The sequence below is a fragment of the Eptatretus burgeri genome, chromosome 2, assembly GCF_056783735.1.
Source record: "Eptatretus burgeri isolate ZD-2024b chromosome 2, Ebu_testis_v1, whole genome shotgun sequence".
Taxonomy (NCBI): Eukaryota; Metazoa; Chordata; class Myxini; order Myxiniformes; family Myxinidae; genus Eptatretus; species Eptatretus burgeri.
Genome location: NC_140962.1, coordinates 50,830,354 through 50,853,616, shown reverse-complemented (window position 1 = coordinate 50,853,616; position 23,263 = coordinate 50,830,354). Strand labels below are relative to the sequence as shown.

Sequence of the window (23,263 nt, the reverse complement as noted above, 5' to 3'; positions counted from 1 at the left end):
CAATGCAATCTCAGGCTGGGGGAGGTGGTGGGGGTCCTTGTGATGGCTGGCATTGCGTCAGTTGCCTTGTACTCACTGGCTGTGAAGGGAGATTTATCATCCCAAATACGAACTGCCGACATCCACCCCCTCCTTACCCTGCCTGGGTGCCTTATCAAGTTCACAGACAGGACATAAATACCATGGGATATTCCTCGAAGAGGTTTTCTCTCAGCGCTGGGAGCCAATGGCCAGCGTTCCAGGGGTCCCCTGCAGAGTACAACAGCCCACATTTGACATCAAACTGGACTGGTCAGAACTGCGAGAGTAAGAGCTGCCCGCGACGGTTTCGCACTGTGTGGAGGTGTGCCAACACGCGGTGTCCTCCTGCAGATGGGCCCAAGTCTTTCCCCTTAAGAGTTTGGTCAGCACTAGCGTCCACTCAGCGGAGCATTATAAAGACCTACCCAGACGGGTTGTGCTCAGGTCTGGGGCTGCCTGGGACCTCTTGACCCAGAGCCCAAAGTGCTCCTGGTGGTTCATCCTTGAACATCCGTTGTATCAATTTTAACTCGCCAAAGTGTGTGGTTTACTCTCAAGTGCTCCTTGCCAATTGGGTGGCTTTGGGCTCGTGGTGGCCTGGCCCCACTAAAGGCCGGACACGTCTGACCACTAAACCAGGCGGGCCCGGGCTTCGTTTGCCGACTGCTCCTGATGGGATACCCATTTGGCTTACTTGTCCCATTCCTGGCTGGCAGGAGATGGAGGGCCATGGTGGAGGTTGACTCCACCGATGGGTTCCCCCACTCCAATTTGGTCACGCGTCCGACCCGCACTCCCTTCAGCGGTTCAGTTCCTTGCTTCCCGGAGATGCCAGACAATCTCAGAGATCGACTGACGACCTGCCGTGCCACAGACTACATCCTGATGATGGGTGCAGATCCTGTGAAATGCTGGCGCCTCGTGCCAGGAATCGTCGCTGGGTGTGTCTCGAGGCATTTTCAGCGTCTCCAGACTGGTAGAAATCAGCAAGGTGAGTAGATCCCTAACTGCCAATTCTCCGGATCCTGCAGCACTTCTGCAGCCTCGAGACCCATGTGGTGGTCTGTGGCAGGCCTGACCTGGGTGCCAATGTGGTGAGGGAGAAGGGAGGTGTTTCCCACCCGATCCCCTTGTGGGAATGGGATGGGGGGGGGTGTGGGGGGGCTTGACTGTGCTGCCTCGTGGTGGCCCTGGGGTGGACCTGATGGTTTGTTCTGCCTGAAAAAAAGTTTGTTGCCTTATTAAGTGTATTTGTTGTACCCTAGAGTTAAGATTTTGCTCTAAAGAAACCTATCTCCACTTATACAATGGGTGTATCTGGGAAAATTGGTTTTGATTTATGGAAATTCACCCTGCAGAAGGAATTTTCAGAACGAAGGGTTACTTCCGTAAAACGAGGGATTACCGTATATGATATCTATTAGTGTGAGGCAGATAATGGTATCGGTAATCGGCAAAGGCCGATATTGGCAATTTTGGGGGGAATTGGTATCGGCCAATTGGAGTCGGCGTGAGTGCAGAATACCAATTACAGTACTGTACTGTATAAAACCCAAAAAGCTTGAGTAGCTTTCACCCTTGTTTTGGGCGAATTTCAAGAAACAATGTTTTTTTTTTTTTTTTTAAAGCAACGTTGATTGTTAGATGCTTTAAGGAGATGTGCATAAACATTATTCTTTATAAACAGCTGGCAATCGTTGTGTGATGGGTAGAAAAAATTTTGCTCAGTAATTTGGAAAACATGTTAATACGGCAAACAGCTCGGAAATCGTGTTATAAAATTTATTTTGCTTTGAAACTCACAAAGAGAAACACCATAACCTTTGTAAAGCATACCTGATTGATATAATATACTGTAATCAATCGCTTTCGAAACAGCCACTCGCACAAAAGAAAATGCGATTGCTCGTATGCTGCTGAGGTTAAAGGTGAAAATCTACTTTACCTCCTTCCTGGTCGAGTAGGTCTTGATGATGTACATTCCAAATTATTCCAGAATCCATCAGTTAAATTCATTTTTTTCACATTTCAAAGATGGATCAATAGTATTCTGGGTCCCTGAGCAAAAAGGGCAGATTTGGCATGCAGTCTTTAGCAGCCACATTGTATAACACATTAAATTGTAGGTTAGTTATAAGTTCACACTATACCTCCGATTCCTGGTGTAATTGGTCAGAATGGAGTCTCTTTGTAACCCGGGCACTCCCTTTTCTATATTTTGTATAAAACTTGCTTTTCACTTGACCAGACAGGTATGAAGCGCTTGATTTTATGTCCAATAGTTTATCGAATGAGCGTATGTAAGCTCATAATTCATTTTAAAATGACATGATGTGTCATTCGATGCACCAATCGATTAGAGAAATTTTTTTAAATGTATCTATTCACAGCCACTTAACGGCATCAATCATGGGCACGGCACTGATCAGGCACGGTATCTACTTCATGTGTGCACAATGAACGATGACGTCATTATTAACCACTTTATCATCTCTATTGGTATCGGCCGATTATAATTTTTTTTTTCATCGGCAATCGATTAATAGTCAAATTTTCTAATTGGCCCAGCACTAATATATACAGTTGGTGGACAAAAATATAAATGTAAACACCAATATAAAGTTGCTTAATTGGGTGTTGGGCCATTACGTGTGGCCAGTACGGCCTGTATGCGCTGTGGCATAGAGTCCACCATCATCTGGAATTCTGCAGGAGGGATGCGACATCATTCTTCCACGAGAAAGTCGATCAACTCGCACCTGTTTGATGGAGGTGGAAAACACTGTCTCAGGCGTCATTCCAGAATATCCCATAAATGCTTGATTGGGTTCAGATCTTGTGATTGAGAAGGCCATAACATATGGATAACATCAGTGTCATGTTCATCAAACCATTGGGTGACCACATGTGCACTTGGAAAGTTGATCATAATAATGAATGGGTTATTTTTGGTTTAAATTGTGGAAATAGCTTTTCATTAGAGTTTAATTGGTTTAATTATTTTGTTCATTTTATCCTTTGCTTTGCAGGAAGTTTTGATGCCGCTTGCATGCCAGTTGTTGGTTAAACATAGTCAATGTTTAACTTTTTGCCTGTTTTTTTTATATATTTGTTTTTTAACATCTTAATCATTTTAAATTTATTTTTATTGTTCTAAACTTTGGACTTTTTCTGGTGGGCCAGGGATATGATGGACTCAGATGGTCGGCAAGAAGATTTCCGAGCCAAGGTGATCCTGGAAAACCTGGTGCAGGAGTTGTTGAGAAAAGCTGATCAGCTCATGGGGGATGATGTATTTGTGCTTAAGTTGAAGTTGAAAGGCTACGCCACACAGCTCAAGGTAACGTGTTTTGTGTCATTGCAAAATTCTCCAGAACCTGCTTATCAGAGCAGAGATGTATCCAATTATTAAATGCTGACCAAGTTGGGTGGATACTCCACATTGGCAATGATGTGTATCAGCAAAGCACAAACTCAGTGTATATTAAATTTATTTGCAAATTGTCTCACAAAGCATGAGGTGATTGCCAGGGAGCGAGGAGGGAGGATGGAGTCTCTGACTGTGTCTCCCTCTCTCCCTCTCTCGCTCTGACTGTCTATCTCTCTCTCTCGCTCTGACTGTCTATCTCTCTCTCTCGCTCTGACTGTATCTCTCTCTCGCTCTCGCTCTCTGACTGTCTCTCTCGCTCCCTCTCCCTTCTCTCCCCCTCTCCCCCTCTTCCCCTCTCCCCCTCTCCCCCTCTCCCCCCCCCCCATCTCTCTCGATTTGATGAAGGGAAGATTTTACAGGGGAGAAGTTTAAGCACAAGAGGAATGAAATGCCAAGAGCAACGGTATAAAACTAAAAGAGTGGGGGAGAGGAAGGGGAAAATGGTGCAGGTGGAGGCAGTGGTGTATGTGCAGCGGGTGCAGGCGGTGGTGGAGGTGTAGCGGGTGCAGGCAGTGGGTGTAGGGAGTGCTGAAGGTGCAGCAATAGAAATGAGGTATGGGAGACAGTTTTTGTGGGTGATGAGACGAATTAAATATGTATATTCTTTATTCTGCAGGAAGGATCCAGACATCGAATTCTGTGCAGTTTTGAAGGAGCAGAAGTTTGGGACATTGAATGAAGGGTAAACTATATTGTATCAGGTCATTGCAGGAATAAGTTTTGTGGTACACCTCAGAGTGAATGATTGAAGAAAAGTTTACTCAGAGGTTTTGAAAAATAGATACAGGATATTGGGTACGTGGCTGAAAGCAAAGGGTTGTGAGATCATGTTTTCTGGGATTCTCCAAAGATAAGGAAATGAAATTGAAATTATGCGCAGAGCAAGACGTCAAACAATGGCTGGAAGAATGGTGCAGGGAGGAAGGTTTTACATTTAATAAGCAGTAGGAATCATTTCAGGGACAAAGGGAGCATTTCCAGAATGATGGCCGTATGTTAAATAGAAAGGAGGCAGGAAGGTTTGCAGTGGGAATTGAGGAAGGAATTGAGGCTTTTTTCAGGTCAGCAGAGGGTGGGGAAGCTATAAAGGAAGGAACTGATAATGTAATTGGGATGAGTAAGGCCAGGCAAGAAAATGGAATTTCAGGAAGGGAAAAGTTAAACATATTCTATACCATTGCCAGGAGTTTAAATAATAAGATGGAAGAGCTTGAAGCCAATGTAGTTGCAGTGAGTGAGACATTGTTTCAGGAGGAGAGTAACTGGAGGATAGGATTAGAAGGCTACGAGGTATATCGGTGTAATAGGAGGAGTAGCAATCTGGTTAAAGGACAGCATTGCATCAAGAGGAAGGGGTGACATTAAGGAGGGAATTAATGGAGAGTATTCTGTATGGGCCGAGATTAGAGATTGTAAAAACAGTAAGATACTGGTCGGATGCTTTTATAGGGCTCCAGGTGGGAAGGAAGAGGAGGAGGAAGGAGGAGTACATGAAGGATTGAAAAGGGCATATGGTAAGGGAAGAGTATTGATTATGGGGGATTTTAACTTGCCAGGGATAGATTGGACCCAGGAACAGGGAAAGGGCAGAGCAGATGAGGATTTCCTAGTTTTAGTCCAGGATCACTTTTTAACCCAGCTTTTAGATAAGCCCACGAGGGGAGTGCAGTGCTAGACCTCCTTTTAAGTAACGATTCTAATATGGTGGAGGTAGGGGAGCATTTAGGAGCAAGTGACGATAACATTGTGTGTGCAAAGACTTTGTTAAGGGTTGGAGTTAAGGATAGTAGAGTGAGGCTATTATATTTCAGGAAGGCAAACCTTGAGGGTATGAGGAGAGAATTGTGTGATTTGGGGAACACTGAGGGTAGCTTCACTCACCCTTGATCCGGTTCCGTTAATTTAGTTGGAGGTGGGGTGGATTCAAATCTCACTCCCGGACACCAGTGTTACGAATTTGCGCCCACCGGCGTGCGAACGACTGCTTTTCACTAATAGTAGCCGCTCGCCCACCGGACGGACAATTCAGTCGTGACCTTCCAGAACAACGCCGTGACACTTGTCACGGGTGGGTCTTCAATCCCACCACGGCATAGCCAATTTTCTACCCGTGCAGACTAGGGTCAATCGCCGAATCTCGATACACCTAAGTACCCCCTGGTAGCCTACCGGGAGACCATACCTCGGTGCTGGTCGGCTTGGTCACGAACCGCTCAAGCGGTCCTTTCCGTTCTGCAGTGATAACCGAGCGGGTATTATCGCCCGACCTCGCCAGATCCGATTCGATTGAACGGGTATTTAAAACCCAACGAATATTCCGAGATGCAATATGGCATTCCAATGGGGAAAAAGACACGACGAACGGGTTACATTTAGACCAGCACATTTATTTTACACATGCACATATACAGTCAATCATGCAGGTATGGAAGCAAATAAAGCAAAAGCACTACAACCGACTATAAGCAATTTATGTGCAGCCACTTAATAGTTTTACTTCACAAGACATGGCGCCACAACGTGTATTCGAAAGCAAAACCCCAAGAAAAAGACCACCCCCATAGACAGGGGGTTAGACTGGGCCTGTGGGCCTTTATGGCATGGGACTTGGCAGACTGAACGAGTCCCCACGAGACCGTTGCAGGTTACCTGCACCCTCGTGGTCACTGATGGGCAGGTCGCGACGTCTGTCCCCCACGGCAGCTCGGATAGCCGCGGCTGACTCGGGCCCTCCACGGGGCCGGCGAGCTCTCTCCAGCGCTCCTTGTATGAACGCGCAGGTCTGCGCGACACAGCTGGCAGAGCGGCGCCTCCAGTCCGCGTCCCCTCCGCGACGCCCGGACTCTCCACCGACTGCAAGCTCCAACGAGCGGGTCGCTCTCCGGACTGCTTCTTCAAGACCCAGACGGGCAGAAGACCATGAACTGCCGACTGACACTGACACTCTGACCGACCGCCCTGACCTCTCGAAGACCAAGACGACGCCTCCGTGTACCCTTTTATTTCTCCGGCACCATGCCCCTCCCTTCGTGGCGCTCGCGGGGGGGGGGGGGTACATTCCAACAGAGATCGGCTGGATCAGTTGTTGTTTCCCAACCGTCATTCTTGTTTACCACAGAAATCGGGGCGGGGGTTGAGTTCCAATCGTCATTCTTGTTTACCAGAGAAATTGGGATGGGAGTTGTTTTCCAACCGTCATTCTTGTTTACCAGAGAAATCGGGGCGGGGGTTGAGTTCCAACCGTCATTCTTGTTTACCAGAGAAATCGGGGCGGGGGTTGAGTTCCAACCGTCATTCTTGTTTACCAGAGAAATCGGGATGGGAGTTGTTTTCCAACCGTCATTCTTGTTTACCAGAGAAATCGGGGCGGGAGTTGTTTTTGTTCCCCTTTTGTGTTCGTGGAGATGTTGACGGTTGCTGGCGGAGTGGTGAGGATGGCGTGGTTGTTGAGAGGCAGGTGTGGTTGTGGTTGTTGTGAGGCAGGTCTGGTTGTGGTTGGTCCAAAATAACGATATGAAAAGAAAAACAGCGATCTCAAAGAATCACAGCCCTGTGAAATGAATAATACCCACTAAACAATGGTGGGGAAATCTAACTGAACACAGACTTGTCTATGTCTAAAAGACACAGAACACAGAACCGGAATAACTGAACTAAGGACCTATATGGTGTTCTGCGAATTTCCACAGCCGTAACAATATATATATATATATATATATATATATATATATATATATATATATATATATATATATATATATATATATATATATATATATATATATATATATATATATATATATATCAAGTCGTATAACACCAGGGGGTTGACTCAGCCTGTTATCCTTCCGAGGTCGGCAAAATGAGTACCAGTTGTACTGGGCCCGGTGTATGCCCCGGTTAGAATAGGTGTACCATATCCCTGTGTGTCGTAAGAGGCGACCAGGGTTGTGTCAGGAAGGGCATCCGGCGTAAAAACCTATGCCAAATCATTATGCGGACAACAAAACAAATTTCTATACCGGGTGGTTACCAACGAGGCCCGGGTTACCAACGACCGCCACCGGTACCGGTGGTCAGCAGGGTACCAGTGGAAATTGTGCTACTGCTGGGCGAAGGAGGAGAAGGAGACGTGGAAGGCGAGTCTGGAGGCAGTGGGAGAGGGGGAAGAGTAGAAGTGTGGAGGTGAGAGTTGGAACTCTGAATGTTGGGACGATGACTGGCAAAGGGTGAGAGTTGACTGATATGATGGAGAAAAGAAAGGTGGACATACTGTGTGTACAAGAGACCAAGTGGATGGGGAGCTCGGCCAGGAGCATTGGAGGTGGTTTCAAACTGTTCTACCATGGTGTGGATGGGAGGAGAAATGGTGTTGGGGTAATCCTGAAGGAAAATGATGTCAAGAAGGTATTGGAGGTAAGGAGAGTGTCTGACCGAGCGATGAGTGTGAAGTTTGAAATTGAAGGGGTGATGATGAATGTCATCAGTGCATATGCCCCGCATATGGGGTGTGGGATGGAGTATAAAGAAGATTTCTGGAGTGAGTTAGATGAAGTGGTGGAGAGTGTATCCAAGGATGAAAGAGTGGTGATTGGAGCAGATTTCAATGGGCATGTTGGGGAAGGGAATAAAGAGGATGAGGAGGTTATGGGAAGGTGTACGGTCTCAACAAGAGAAATGTGGAAGGGCAAATGGTGGTAGAGTTTGCAAAAAGAATGGAAATGGCAGCGGTAAATATGTATTTGAAGAAGAAGGAGGAACACAGGGTGACATACAAGAGTGGAGGAAAGTGCACACGGGTGGATTACATCTTAAGCAGGAAATGCAACCTGAAAGAGATTAGAGACTGTAAGGTGATGGCAGGGGAGAGTGTAGCTCGCCAGCATCGATTGGTGGTCTGTAGGATGATTTTGGAGGTGAGGTTGAGGAAGAGAGTGAGAGCTGAACCAAGGACCAGATGGTGGAAGCTGAAGGAGGAAGACTGTTGCGTGGAATTTAGGGAGGAAGCGAGACAGGCGTTGGATGGTGGTAAAGATGGGTGTGATGATTGGGCAACTACAGCAGAAGTGGTGAGGGAGATAGCAAGGAAGGTACTTGGTGTGACATCTGGACAGAGGAAGGAAGATAAGCAGACTTGGTGGTATGAATCATGTGAATGTGATAGTGAATGTGAATCAGGTGGTGTGATAGTGAATCAGGAAGTGGGGTGGATCAGTAAAGATGAAGTGAGGACTGCTATGAAGAGGATGAAGAGTGGAAAGGCGGTTGGCCCAGATGATATACCAGTGGAGGCATGGAAGTGTTTCGGATGGATGGCAGTGGGGTTGTTAACCAGATTGTTTAATAAAATCTTGGAAAGTGAGAGAATGCCGGAGGAGTGGAGATCAAGTGTACTGGTTCCGATTTTCAAGAACAAGGGTGATGTGCCGAGCTGTGGAAATTACAGAGGGATAAAGTTGTTAAGCCACAACATGAAGTTGTGGGAAAGAGTAGTGGAAGCTAGGTTGAGAGGAGAGGTGACGATTTGTGATCAGCAATATGGGTTTATGCCAGGAAAGCGCACCACTGATGCGATGTTTGCTTTGAGAATGTTGATTGAGAAGTATAGGGAAGGCCAGAAGGAGTTACCTTGTGTGTTTGTGGATTTAGAGAAAGCTTATGATAGGGTGCCAAGAGAGGAGTTGTGGCATTGTATGAGGAAGTCAGGAGTGGTGGAGAAGTATGTGAGGATCGTGCAGGATATGTATGAGGACAGTGTGACAGCGGTGAGGTGTGCGGTAGGAATGACGGACCGGTTTAAGGTTAAAGTGGGATTGCATCAAGGATCAACTCTGAGCCCTTTCCTGTTTGCAATGGTGATGGACAGGTTGACGGACGAGATCAGACTGGAGTCTCCATGGACTATGATGTTCGCGGATGACATCATGATCTGTTGAGAGAGTAGGGAGCAGGCTGAGGCGAGCCTCGAGAGGTGGAGGTACGCACTGGACAAAAGGGGAATGATAGTCATTAGGAGTAAGACAGAGTACATGTGCGTAAATGAGAGGGAGGGTGGTGGTATGGTGCGGTTGTAAGGAGTTGAGGTGGGGAAGGTGGATGGGTTTAAATACTTGGGATCAACTGTCCAAAGTAACGGAGAGTGTGGTAGAAAAGTGAAAAAGAGAGTGCAGGCAGGATGGAGTGGGTGGAGAAGAGTTGCAGGAGTGATTTGTGACAGAAGGGTAGCTGCAAGAGTGAAGGGGAAAGTATATAATACGGTAGTGAGACCAGCTATGTTATATGGTTTGGAGGTGGTGGCGCTAACAAAAAGATAGGAAGTGGAGCTGGAGGTGGCAGGGTTAAAGATGCTGCGATTCTCGTTGGGAGTGACGAGGATGGACAGGATAAGGAATGAGTATATTAGAGGGACAGCGCAGGTAGGACGGTTTGGAGACAAAGTGAGAGAGGCGAGATTGAGATGGTTTGGACATGTGCACAGGAGGGAAGCGGAGTATATCGGGAGAAGGATGCTGAGGATGGAGCCGCCAGGCAGGAGGAGAAGAGGAAGGCCAAAGAAGAGGTTCATGGATGCAGTGCGGGCGGTTGGAGTGTCAATGGAAGATGTGGAGGATAGAGCGAAATGGAGACGGTTGATCCGCTGTGGCGACCCCTCACGGGAGCAGCCGAAAGAAGAAGAAGAAGAAGAAGAAATAAGTTTGCATTTTCTTCCTTGGATCTTGTGTTGATAAATTGGTGTGGTGTTGATGTGGCGCAGGCATTATGGGCTGAATGGCCTCCACTTGTGACTGATTTCTTTGTCTTCCTTGCATAAAAGAGACAGAACAATCGACAGCAAGAACACGCACAGCTGCCATGACACCGTACCCACACACCAATGGGCATCAGGGGGCGAGAGGTAGATAGAGACATACAGAGACAGAGGCTTCAGACAAATTACAGAAGGGCCGTGTTTAATCTGCTTTGAATGTTTTAAAATGTTTCAACGCAGTGGATGACTTCACCGCAAAGCTGATTTATATATTTATTTATATATATATATATATATATATATATATATATATATATATTTTTTTTTTTTTTTTACATGTTTATTTCAATTGTGATGTGTTCATTTTTGGCTGTCGTCGACCTTCCACTACGTTTTCTATTGTGGAAGCCTGGGAACCTACTCGCCTTAATACCATACAAAAATTGTTTTAACTATCGTGGCTTAAACCATCGTGGAATTTTTGAGGAATGTTACCCCCACAATATTTTAGGGTTTACTGTGTCGCGTACACAAAAGTATGTGGACGAATGATCGGTCGGTCGGTCAGTCGGACGGAGCTCATTTTAATGCTCCCCGTCTCTGACCTTGTTGGAGGGGAAGGGGACAAAAAGTACTCGATTTAATTGAGGAAAAAAAGCCTTTGCAGGTTGTGAGAAGTTCAGATTTACCAAAGAGGAACTTGACATGATGGGCGATGCCTTGTCTGAAGCTAGCTTTGAAAGCCAGCTGTTAGATATGTTTTGCGTTAAATAAGCTGTGGCTGATAAAGCTCACAAGATTAAGATATTAAAAGTCTTCCAGCAGTTGATCATAGAAATAGATGGTGTGGTTTAGATGCTCATTCTGGAGAGACCCTTCTTGTGTATGGGGGTGGTGTTTGCCTCTTCTCCACATTTTGCCACGTCTCATTTGGTTGGAAGACTGCAAAGGAGAGCAGGCAAGAGGAGAAGCGAAAGCAGAAGATTAGGATTTGAGAAGACGGCCTTTTGCTGAAACAGCCTGTCAAAGCCTATTCTACCTTTGCCAGAAACAGTGGGATATATATATATATATATATATATATATATATATATATATATATATATATATATATATATATATATATATATATATATATATATATATATATATATATATATATATATATATATATATATATATATATATATATATATATATATATATATATGGGGTAGGCAAGGTGCAAACACCATCAACAGACTTCGGAATGCACCACCATGACTTTAACGAAAAAGACAGGTTGGAAAGTTTCGCTTTATGATTAGCTCGATGTTGTAAATTGTGTATATATATATATATAACGTGGACAAATTGTTATTGAATATACATGAACCTGGTGTGTCGCAGCATCATGAGCGAAGTGCACAGGTGGGAAAACCAGACAAGCTTTACCCCATTCCATTTATTGGTTCATAGAGCTGTTGCTACTACCTATAAAATGTACCTTCATGTCCTACCCTTTTGTTTTCCGAGTTTTCTTGATTTCATAAAATTGTATGAATAATTCAAGGTCATGTAGTTTTGAATTTGGAATGTGAACCAATGATTTCATTTTTTACAGACACAGTATGAACATTGCCCGATGGAGTTGGTGAAGACAATCAAGAATATCCTCTTGCATGAGCAACGGCTAGTGTGTGAGGCTTCGAGTGTAAGTTTGTGACAAACTTGTTGTTCATCATTTTGTATCGGCATCAGTTATTTTTATTATTATTATTATTATTATTTCCCCTACCCCCTGCCTATTTCCCCTTCCCCACCCTGATCAGGCTAGTGGATCATTTAAAAATTATTGCTCAAGTGTGTGAAGTTTCTGTTTCTCATTTTGAAACTTTGTGGATTTTAATTTACTCCCTATTATAGTTTTATTGCAGTGCCAGCATTGAGCAATGTATAATATAGTTGCGGACCCGGGGTCAGGGGCGAGAAGACCACAAGGGGGAAGCTACCTCGGGTTCCTACCAAACTCTCCGGAATCGCAGGCCGTCGCACACGAATAAATTCATGACGCGGCGGGTCGCTAATCGACCGTGAACACCAAAAACTTGACCACGTGACTTAGGGTGCTCCGTCTAATGAATACCGTTTACCTAATGGTCACGTGATCTAATTACTGGGGGACACACCCTCGGTACGCCTTATTCAAACCAGATCACCTTACCGGATCAGATGCAGCTGAGCGTAACTGCCCAAGGATGTACCAGTTAGAAAAATAGATCACTGGGGGATAACGTCCCGGCTCTGCTAGGATCTGGGCCATGCTGAACCAATGAAGGAAAATACGAAAACGAGCTGGGAAAATTTCTACACAAGCATTTATTTACACTAAAGCGAGGAAAGGTATGTGGCACAGTGAATGGGTTTATTATTATGTACAGCAGAGGATAGCAAGGAATTTGTGGGGTGCGACAAAAGGCAATCAATTTACAAAAGCAGACACAGAGCAAACTTATCCCGTTAGAACTTTTACAATCTTAACTTATGGTACGACAGGTGCCATCACGCACGCACGCACACACACACACACACACACACACACACACACACACACACACACACACACACACACACACACACACACACACACACACACACACACACACACACACACACACAGACAAACCTAAGGAAGATTAGATCGCCATAATGATAGAGAGCAGATGAGGACGAACGGCCTCGCAATACCTGGCGTAGTCGGCCGACCAACGCGATCCAGTACGCTTTTGGGGAGGTCGGAGGAAGAAATATTGGTGTCTAAGGTGTGGTGTGGTGCAACATGGGGATGCGGTGTCATGCCAGAGGAAACTGGTTGCGAATCAATAATGGATGCTCTTTTGTGCATCCAAAGGGGACAAGATAGAGGGGTGGAAAGGGAGAGAGAAGAGAAGATGCATGAGATAAAAAGATTCCGAGCCGAGTCGTGCATAGGTCTGTGAGTGTAGTGTGTACCTCCATGGGACGCTCCGCTTGAGCGTTCCCATCTCAAGAGTCGGCGCGTTATCGCCTTAGTCACTTTGCCCAGGCTCATGGAAATGTGTGCTCCGCACTGGTCCCAGAAGAACGTCTGTCGCACACAAACCACAAGTGTAGATCCAGTGATGGGTAGACAACGAGGAGCAGTGAAGAAGAGGGCGAGGCAGGCAGGCGAAGGAGAGGGCGAGGTAGGCAGGCGAAGGAGAGGGCGAGCCCTGGGTGAAGGGTGGGGTGACGACCCGAAGCGACCCGAATCCCGCTTCTCTATTGGGCCACAGTGTTTCTAGCCATGCCCTGCCAGGCTCCTGGGGCCGGAAGTGGTCTCATTCACACATCCAGCGCGAAACGGCCTGGAGCTCTGTGCCGAACTCCCGGACCGCTCTTTCTGCGACCCCCCCCCCCACCCCCCCCCTTGCCGCTTCTCCTGCCGTGTTCTGGCGACTTAACGAGGGTCGTAACAATACCACGTGCCCATTCGGGGCATCCCCGGTGAGATGCGGTTGATGCTGTTTACGTCCGTTGCTTGTCCCCGTATCACGCGGTATCGATAGGGAGATACGAGGAGGTGCGGGAATATTTTTCCCATGTGTGGGAGATGATGGTCGAGGTGGTGAGTTTTTCGTGAGCGAGGGGGTGAGCAAGGTGAGATGCCATTGGAAATTGTCGCGCAGATTTGAATGAAAGAGCGTGCCATGCGTGTGCCGGGCAGCATCTTCGTTCTTATTGTGATTTGCTCATGGGAGGCTGCAAGGGTGTTTGTTATTCATGTCGTATGTGTTTGCTTGCTTGCTTGCTTGCTTGATTTGATTTGTACCATGGATAAAAGGAAAGGGTTGGAATGGAAATCAGAGTAGAATGGAAGATAGAGATATGATTAGACCTAGCTATTAGACCCATGCAACGCACTTCGTCCCGTTAACCCACGAGACATGAGGGGAAGGTTTGACTGCACGAAGACTAACAAAATAACTGCCTGGGGATCACTGCATGTTGGGTGCCATTGCTTTTTAGGCATCGGTTTTGCATAACTGCAACACTATAATTTGCCATACTTTTAAATGTAAAAGATCATCTGATATCTTTAACACAGGAGTAGGCCTTTATCCTGGTACTGTAACCCTGCATAATCCACTGTAATAAATAGAAGTTGTGTGGCTGTGTCTATGTCACCAATAATCACTTGTCAGTTGGTCATGACACTGACCAATTTTGGTGTGACTGTTTTTCCCAGCATCATTATTTGTGTCTTTTGTCATCACGTCTATCCACATCAGCAAACAGTCTATCTATATGGTGCGGAAAATGACATGCCTTCCTCACCTCTCATGGCGGTGATTACAATATTAGTTATTACGGTGCGGCATCTTTATCTCACTCTTTCCTCACTTTGTGACTCATCCTGGTGATTACTGTTTGATCGTGGTGCTATCCTTGACAATTTTATGTTTATTTGACTCCCTGGACACGAAGCGGCCGTTTGTGTCACCAAAAAAAATTATATTTTGTTGCGATCAATAAAAAAAAGAAATATGTTGTGTTGTGATCAATAAAATGATTTGTTGTGATCACTAAAATTTCTTTCATAAATGACAAAAATTATAACGTGACTTTCCAAGACTGTGCTGCAGCACATTGTACACCAAAGGTAGGCTGAGAAAGCTATTCCCAGCCACAGGGTGGGGTTGCCCGTTAGTCCTGATAATCAAAGTTAAATAGGGTGTTGAATTGTAACAGGGCTTTGATGCAAGGCATTAGTGAGTGTCATAACAGACACTGTTATGACACATAACATGACATAACAGACACTGTTATGACACATAATATGACACATAACAACAGACACATAACATGCCAAACAGCTTAGCTGCCAGGGTAGCTATCATTTCTTGAAGCGTGATTGTGTCGCTGATGCAGTGCCCCTCTACCAGTACACACACTGGAACTGGTACTCATTTCGTCGACCTCGGAAGAATGACAGGCTGAGTCAACCCCCTGGTGTATTAATTCAGTGGCCGATGGGGCTTGAACTCAGGACCCTAGGATGCCAAGCTGCCACCCTAACCACTGAGCCAACACCAGGCTATGGACTATGAATGTTGTGATGTGTTGTTCTTTCATTGTAAGTTGGTTATTTTGCTTTTTGGGATGGAGTGTGGGGATGGTTGTATTGTAAGATGTCCTTTATCCATGAAACATTGGAAAGGAACATCGCATTTTCTGATTGCCCATTTTATTTTTCTCCACTTTTTTTTTTCTTTCAGCCAAATACTTCCTTGGGACTGATGGATAGCATACCACAGAGGCACAGTCACATCAGCCAGACTTTTGAACAGCTGCGTATCATGACACAGGAAACTGACAATGACCTGCGCATGCTGCAGCAGAGGCAGGAGTCATTCTTCATCAATTACCAGGAGAGCCTACGTAACAATGGTGTGTGAGGGGAAGAAGTTGTATAATTGTTACTTGATAAAGATGTGTGCTTGCAGGATAGCCTTGAGGTATGCATGCGCCCGTGTTTTTGAGCTGTCTCGCCTGCGTTCAAATTTCAGCCCAGCTGTAAACTGTTATTCTAGTATTTGGCAGACAGCGTGAGGTGTTAGTGTGTGTCGTCCCTGGGATGGAAGTTAAATTGGGCGTCACGTCTGCTAGCATTAGTTGGTGGATGTTAAAGATGCCACAGTGCCTTTTGCAAAGTAAGTGAGCTATTGCCAGCGCCCTGGACAAATTGCTAAAGAGGGTACTGCATCTTTGGCGGCGCCTCACTGCTGTAAAAACTGATACGATCAATAACAACAAGAAGGAAGATGTCATGAGGATTGAAGAAACAAATTGAAAAGCTTTTTAAGTGCCTTCCAGATCAATGCTTTCTGAGATGTGTAACTTTGTCGGGTGGGGAAAATAGCCTTGCATTTAGTAGTTTCATCTTTTTGATCCCTCAATTTATATCATTTATTACCAGACTCAGTGGTGCAATGGTTAGCGTCTCCACTCTAGGCCTGGGAGGTCGGTGGTTCAAACCTCGGCCAAGTCATACAAAAGACTTTACAAAATGGTACATGCTGCTTTCTTGGTTGATGTTCAGCATTTAAAAGGATAGAGCACGGACAAGCAATGTTGGGAAGGCAATGGCAAACAACCAAGAAACTGCTCTGGCAGCACCAACGCTCAATAAAGATTATGGTACATAAAAATACAAATAAATTCCCTGTTTTATATCCTTGCTAAAAGAGATGTAGTCAGTCTGTTGGGGCCAGCAAACCTTATCCATGATGTGGGCTTGCTTATTGTGCCTTGCAGCGCAGCTGCAGCAATCGCAGCAGATGAACCCACCTGACACAAACCGGACACAGGTTCTCCAGCAGCGCAAAGCTTCCCTGGAGACCATGCTGCAGCAAGAGGCCCACCAGCTGCACCAGCTGCGCATGGTACTGGCGAATGAGTTTTTGAACGGTTCTCACTTTTTAAATAATTATTGTATGGAATGTTTCCATGTAGAAAAATATCGTTTGATCGAAATATAATTACTACAAGGTTTCCATTGAGTCCCTTCCTTCTGTGTCCAGTGTTTCAAAATTTAAACTGTAAAACCTATTCTTTGCACACTTTAACTTCCATGCCAGAGTATATGCCAGACAGTGATCTTTAAAGTCATCATACGAGTGCAAACAAATGTGACAGCTGGCTTAACATCTCCTTCAAAAGGAAGGTGTTCTTTATGATGCAACACCTTGCCTGTGCAGCTTGCAACATTGTTTCATTGGCATTACTTATTTGATGCATATTTGTTTTGATTGATCTTATGCTCTGGGTACAGTACCTGTGGCTTGCAGCATTGTACAGAAAATCACCTGTGTTGTTGAGACCTGTCGTTGAGCAGCGCAGGCCAAATATAAACTTGTAACGTAACTTATTTAAGTGGAAATGCATCAGTCCCAGCTAGTTGATGTAATCTCATAGAGGTTAGGTTGTGTATCGTGTAAAAATACGAATGTCCGCATTGTGGTCACAACTGGCGACACAAAATACATATATTTCGTCTCCTCTGCCCGCTCAACTCCCCCATCCTTGCTCATGTCCCACGTGTCTATGTGATGAAAGCTGGGTCTGAGAATAAAAACCAGAGTTGGTGTCAAAGCCACCCAATGCTCGCCTGTTTTTCATTTATCGTTTTTAAAAGACGAGTCTAATAATTAATATTTTTTATAAAGCATTGCAGTGAAGTCTGATCCAAATAATTTTAAAGCAATATATGTATTTGTATATTGTAATCGGTAACAAGAGCGCAAGTGAGCACAATATACGCCCGAACAAGAAGGTATATACAGAATTGTGCTCCAACATGGAAAACAGCATCCTGGTTGCCATGGCAACCACTTTAGATGTGAACGTATGTCACAACACACCGTCTCCACACTCTGTACCTATATATCAAATATGAAACGTGAAAGTTGAAAACTTTGGGAGTTAGAGTGTGGACAAGAACGGACGGACGGACGACCGGTATCACATCATATGCCCCAATATATATATATATATATATATATATATATATATATATATATATATATATATATATATATATATATATATATATATATATATATATATATATATATATATATATATATATATATATATATATATCGGGCGTATAAAAAATAGTGTGGTAGATAAAAACATTAGAAAGGAAAAAATAACTTGCACCAAAAACTTTAACATTTTCACGCTGACGCTGATGCTGACACTCATGCTGGGGGTATCGCTATAGCTCTCTGTTCTTCGAACAGGCGAGCTAAAAATTGCACCCGTGTCCGAAGGAAGTGGTTCAATTTGTCATTTTTAATAGGCCTATGAAATAGGCAAAGCCTAGAAATGAAAGAGACCCATTAGAATTGCCCTTTAGAATCCTTTCGATTTTACCCTTTGGATCCCACTATAATTGCCATTTAGAACCCTTTAGAATAAAACACATTGGGTTAAAAAGGTTCTTCTTCTTTTTTGTTGGATGGACAGATGAAAGGAGACCCACGGCTCGGATAAATCCTGTAATGTCTCGTTAACCTTGCGGAATCTGTACCGTGTTCCCGTGTGACTGAATAAGATTAGATGGATAACGTTCATATCAATTCCGAACAGAGGGTTTTACCTTTATATCTGTTACCTCAGTTTTGGTGTGTGTGCGTGCGTCCTCGTCCCTCTCTTCCACCCTCCAGCTCTCTCTATGGTAATAAACCTTTTGTTCATTAAAACCTGTACGTGGTCATTCGAGGTATGGGAGTTCAGCATTAAGTGCGAGTGAATTGGATTTAAAAATCCAGTTATGAGCTGATTGGGAAACGCACATTTAAAACACTCTTAAAAGAGTTGATTTGTCACAGTTATATCAGTCCAAGCTGATTCGTCACACGGTAACGGATTGTTTGACCCCAATATGGGGCCGTTCAAAAATTATGGAATTTTATTTTTTGAGTGACTAACTTGAGTGCTCATCCACAGTCCACGTGTTCAGAAGTCGGAACTTGGAAGTGACGTGTGCATTGCTTCGCTCAATTGCTCTCTGTGCACGTGCTTACGTGATGTTTATGCCTGCATGAAGAATGCTGTGTGAGGTGTGATGGGAGAAAGTCATAATCTGCCCAGCAGACTGATAAAAAAATGTTATGAAATTTAAACTGAATACTGAAGGTCGAGTACTTTATTTTTTGGAACTGCCAGAATTATCGTACATTTTCAATTATCGTTTGTACATCGTATAAGAGGTTGAATGATCGTACAAATACGATGCTTATCGGGCATCTGACACCCCTGTCACTTCGTTACCGGTAGCATGGTGGAGATTCCAAGGGTGATCTTTTTTGCTTTGAAACTTTTGAATCATCCACCTTCCATATTCGGAGTGTAATCACCAAGATTAATGACACGCAAAAGACTGAGTCTGGTCACTGAGTTTTGTTCCCGATTGTAACCATTTTGGTCACCAAATGTAACCATTACACCAATGAGTTTGAATTAGAGCAATTAAACCGTCGTTTTAACTTTTTCCATGTCATTTATTTTCCGGAATGCACATGCCCCAAAAAATCAAGCTCAAATAAACAACTTGCTCATGACTCGTGTAAACCTTGGTATTACAGGCTTGCATGTAACCAAGATCGATGTGTTCTACTTTATACTATAAATGATGGTGTGTGTGTGTGTGTGTGTGTGTGTGTGTGTGTGTGTGTGTGTGTGTGTGTGTGTGTGTGTGTGTGTGTGTGTGTGTGTGTGTGTGTGTGTGTGTGTGTGTGTGTGTCATACTTTTTGTCAACTAATTACTTCCGTCTATTCATTAATTATGCCCTATTGGAATTTACCTTTTGACTGTTTGGACTGCTGAGACCTCTTCGAACTTTGAAGACTCTTGAAGTCCCCGAGGGCCCAAAAGTCGCAAGAGTCGAGTCCCAAGACTCTGTATATCCTGTGTACCCTTTAAGACTCGACTGTAAAACAAAAAAATCCGTTAATGTTTTTAATGCACGCCATGGTAAGGTCATATAAAGCAGCTTAATACGTCGTCCTACCATGGCATGGCATTCTAATAACAAAATATATAACAAAAACAATTATAACATTGCAACAAAGCATAAATCAATTAACACCAATAATATTTACGACAATATGAATAGTCGTTTCATGTGGCAATAATAATGAACATATAATCCCTGCACTGGCCTCTTGGTGAAAAGCAAGCTAATGCTGAAGCAGTACAGCAGGTGGGTATGCAACAAAGCTGTGAAGACCAATGAAAATTTGGAAAAATCAGACCAACCGGCCCACTAGTAATATAAATGACATTATGACATGACACTTGACTTGAGACTTGGCCCAGGTGACTTGTTGACATCTCTGCTTCAAACCACCTTCTTCTCAGGTTTGTGCTGTATATAATCACTGTGGTGTTAACCCCATGACTTTATCGCTTGCACTACATCTTTTGCAACACCTCCTCCACACCACCACACACCTCCCCATGTTTTTTTTGTCTATTACCTTTAACCCAGCACACCTCCATTCTTGCCTTCTCTTTTTTCCTTCACGATCACCTCCACCTGTAACCCCATCATTTGCAGTCTCTGGGAGAGAAGCACCAAACAACATTTTCACGACTCGCCAGTTTGCAAACAACTATCCTGGATGATGAGATGATCCAGTGGAAGCGTCGGCAACAGCTGGTTGGGAATGGCGGGCCCCCAGAAGGCAGCCTCGAGACATTGCAGCGATGGTGAGGTCATTAGCAAGTCTACTCTTCTGCCTTTGGTTCTTCCAAGCGTTATTTTATTGCTACCAATATAGTTCTGGCTTAAAATTGAAAAAGCTAACGTAAATGGTGCACTTTTTTTTTCCCTCCTACATCCTCTCCTCAAACTCTGCAGGTGTGAAAGTCTTGCTGAGATTGTCTGGCAGAACCGTCAACAGGTAAAACGATTGGAACTGCAGGTCCAGCAGCTGCCTATGAATGGTGCAGCCCAGGAATGTATTGTTGACCTCAATTCCAAGATTACTGCCCTTTTGTCCACCCTTGTTACAAGGTAGCTTCTCTGGACTGTTGAACTTTTCTTGGTTGCAAAGCTGTTGTTAATTGTTGCTGAACATCTTTAAATCGTACTTACAGTATCTGTAAAGATCACATTTTTGCAGCTTTATGTATTATCCTATTCACGTAATTCCAAATAATTCAGATTATATTATTCTTTTCAACCATTTTTCAAGCAGTTGTGTCAATCGATGCACTTTGTACTCATGAGCATCCTCTGCTTCTTCTGTTTTTTTCCCCTCTGTCAAAGTAACATTCAAACCTACACTTTTAAGTTTGTTTGCAAGTCCAGTACATGACCAGTCTGTTCCCTTCAAAAATATTTCCTGGGAGAGTTTGTCACTTTTGGAAAGTTTCTGCTTTCTTCGTTAACCACTTCTGTAATTTACAGTCAGTTTCATGTACCCTGCTCAGTTTTGCTTGCACATCCAAGCTCCTACTGAAACGTACTTTCGCAGCAAATTTTCCGATTATAGTCACCAGCCCAAACCGATTTTCTTTAATGCTTGTCATGTGACTTTTCAGTCCTGGGAGCCATTACTGGATTCATACGAATAATCATGGGTACAGTTTGTCATCTTGTACTAGTATGTAACTTTCTGATTAGTTGGATGAGATAGAGTCCATGAATGTCCCCACTACCTACTCTTACTACTACTCCTACTACTCCTACTACTCATTTAATGACCATTTTCCTGTATTAGGGGGTTGGTTAGCTGATGGCCCCTTTCCACTTCGTCCTGTCAAAAGATTCCTCCTCCATTAACGCCAACAACTGCATGTCTTTACTGGTCACATCCTTCCAGGTCTTTTTTGGTCTTTTCCCCTCAACTACTAAATGAGTGACTTTCTTGATAGACTCATCTTCTCTCATCCTTGCAACATGCTGAAACCACGTTGATTTCCTCTTTGTCAACTCAACCTCAGTACTATTCGTTTTGAGCATCTTTTGTATGTCCACACAACTCTGCTTATCCTTTGCTGTTACCCCACACATCCATCTCATCATCCTTTGCTCTGCCATCTCTATTCTTCTCTCATCATCTACCCTCATTCCCCATGTCTACTGTCCATCATAACTGGTCTAATACAGGCTAAGTATACTCTTCTTTTCACTTCACTTGGCATAATTTTGTGTTAAAATGCCTCTAAACTCTCTGTAGTTATTCCATTCTACCCTTATCCTAGTTATTACAGCTAACTCTGCTCCTCCACCTGCATCTAACATACAGGTAGTGGACAAAAAATGGAAACGCCTCGGTAAATGAGGGACACCAAGCAACGGCTTCCACACAGGTGTGGCCCATGTATTAATTAAGCAAATAACATCCCAGCATGCTTTGGCTCATATATAAAAAAAGCTGCACAGTCCTGGTTCCCTATAATTATGGCAAGCATGGCTGCAAGAGGAGGAACCCCCCCCCCCAATGCCCCCGTCCACAGAACGCGTGTTGTCGCTCAATGGTTTGTTGAGCAGTACACTGATGTTGTCCATCTGTCATGGCCTTCTCAATCACCAGATCTGAACCCAATCCATCATTTATAGGATATTCTGACATGATTCCTGAGACAGCATTTCCCACCTCCATCAAACAGTTGTGAGTTGATTGACTTTCTCGTGGAAGAATGGTGCCGCATCCTACTGCAGAATTCCAGACGCTGGTGGACTCTATGCCACAGCGCATGTGGGCCGTACTTGGCGCACGTGGTAGCATAACGCCAGATTACGTGACTTTACATTGGTGTTTCCATTTTTTTGTCCACAACCTGTATCTCCCAAGTAACAAAAACTCTGAACGTTTTCCAGCTTTTTCACTTCAAATCCTATATTCACTACCCTCATGCTCTCTGCATCTTGAGTCCCACCCATGCACTTTTTACATCTGAAACTACTGCAAGCCACTATACCCAAACTTTCCTCAACACTGCATTTTTAATGACACCACCACCTTTTGCACACCCTGAATATTATTTGATCCTTCGATACCACAAGTCACACAGGGCCATTTCCACTCTTCTCTCCTTTCTCCTTCTTTATGACGAACCATCAGTTTTATATTCTTTATCCTTGCACTCCTTTGCTTCCTTAAAACTCTGAAACATCTCCTTTACTTATAATTCTGTTTTTCCATTGAAGACTAGGTCATCTGCATGTAATAGTTCCCTGGGAAATCTTACTCACTCCTCTTTTGTCAGCTCTTCTCTTCGAGAACTAATCCCTGATTTAAACCTAATTTACTTCAAATATCGCTATCCATCCTCCACTATTTCTTACTGATGTTCTTGGCCTTTTATAAATTGATATAACTACCCTCACCAAAATCCTCGGTTATTCCCTGTCTCCTAAGTGCCCATTCCACAACTACCCGTCATATTCCGTCATATGCCTTCTCACGATCTACAAATACATGATATAACTTGTTTTTCTTTGCCAAGTATAGTAACCCTAAAATATCGCGGGGGTTAGATTCCT

The 23,263-nt window shown here is 44.1% G+C and overlaps 1 protein-coding gene across 3 annotated transcripts in view; it reads left to right on the top strand.

Moving 5' to 3' along the window:
• Positions 1-23,263, top strand: part of LOC147032025 (signal transducer and activator of transcription 5B-like) — a 109,306-nt gene that overhangs the window by 1,860 nt on the left and 84,183 nt on the right. Inside the window, exons 2-7 of one of the 3 annotated variants that reach the window (XM_085869297.1) lie at positions 3,205-3,361; positions 11,803-11,892; positions 15,476-15,647; positions 16,515-16,642; positions 20,327-20,478; positions 20,630-20,785. In XM_085869297.1, coding sequence (XP_085725423.1) covers positions 3,205-3,361; positions 11,803-11,892; positions 15,476-15,647; positions 16,515-16,642; positions 20,327-20,478; positions 20,630-20,785 — 855 coding nt within the window. Of the gene's footprint in view, positions 1-3,204; positions 3,362-7,681; positions 7,868-10,310; positions 10,347-11,802; positions 11,893-15,475; positions 15,648-16,514; positions 16,643-20,326; positions 20,479-20,629; positions 20,786-23,263 lie in introns of those variants that run through there. The other 2 variants (XM_085869298.1, XM_085869299.1) reach the window with 2 other exon arrangements.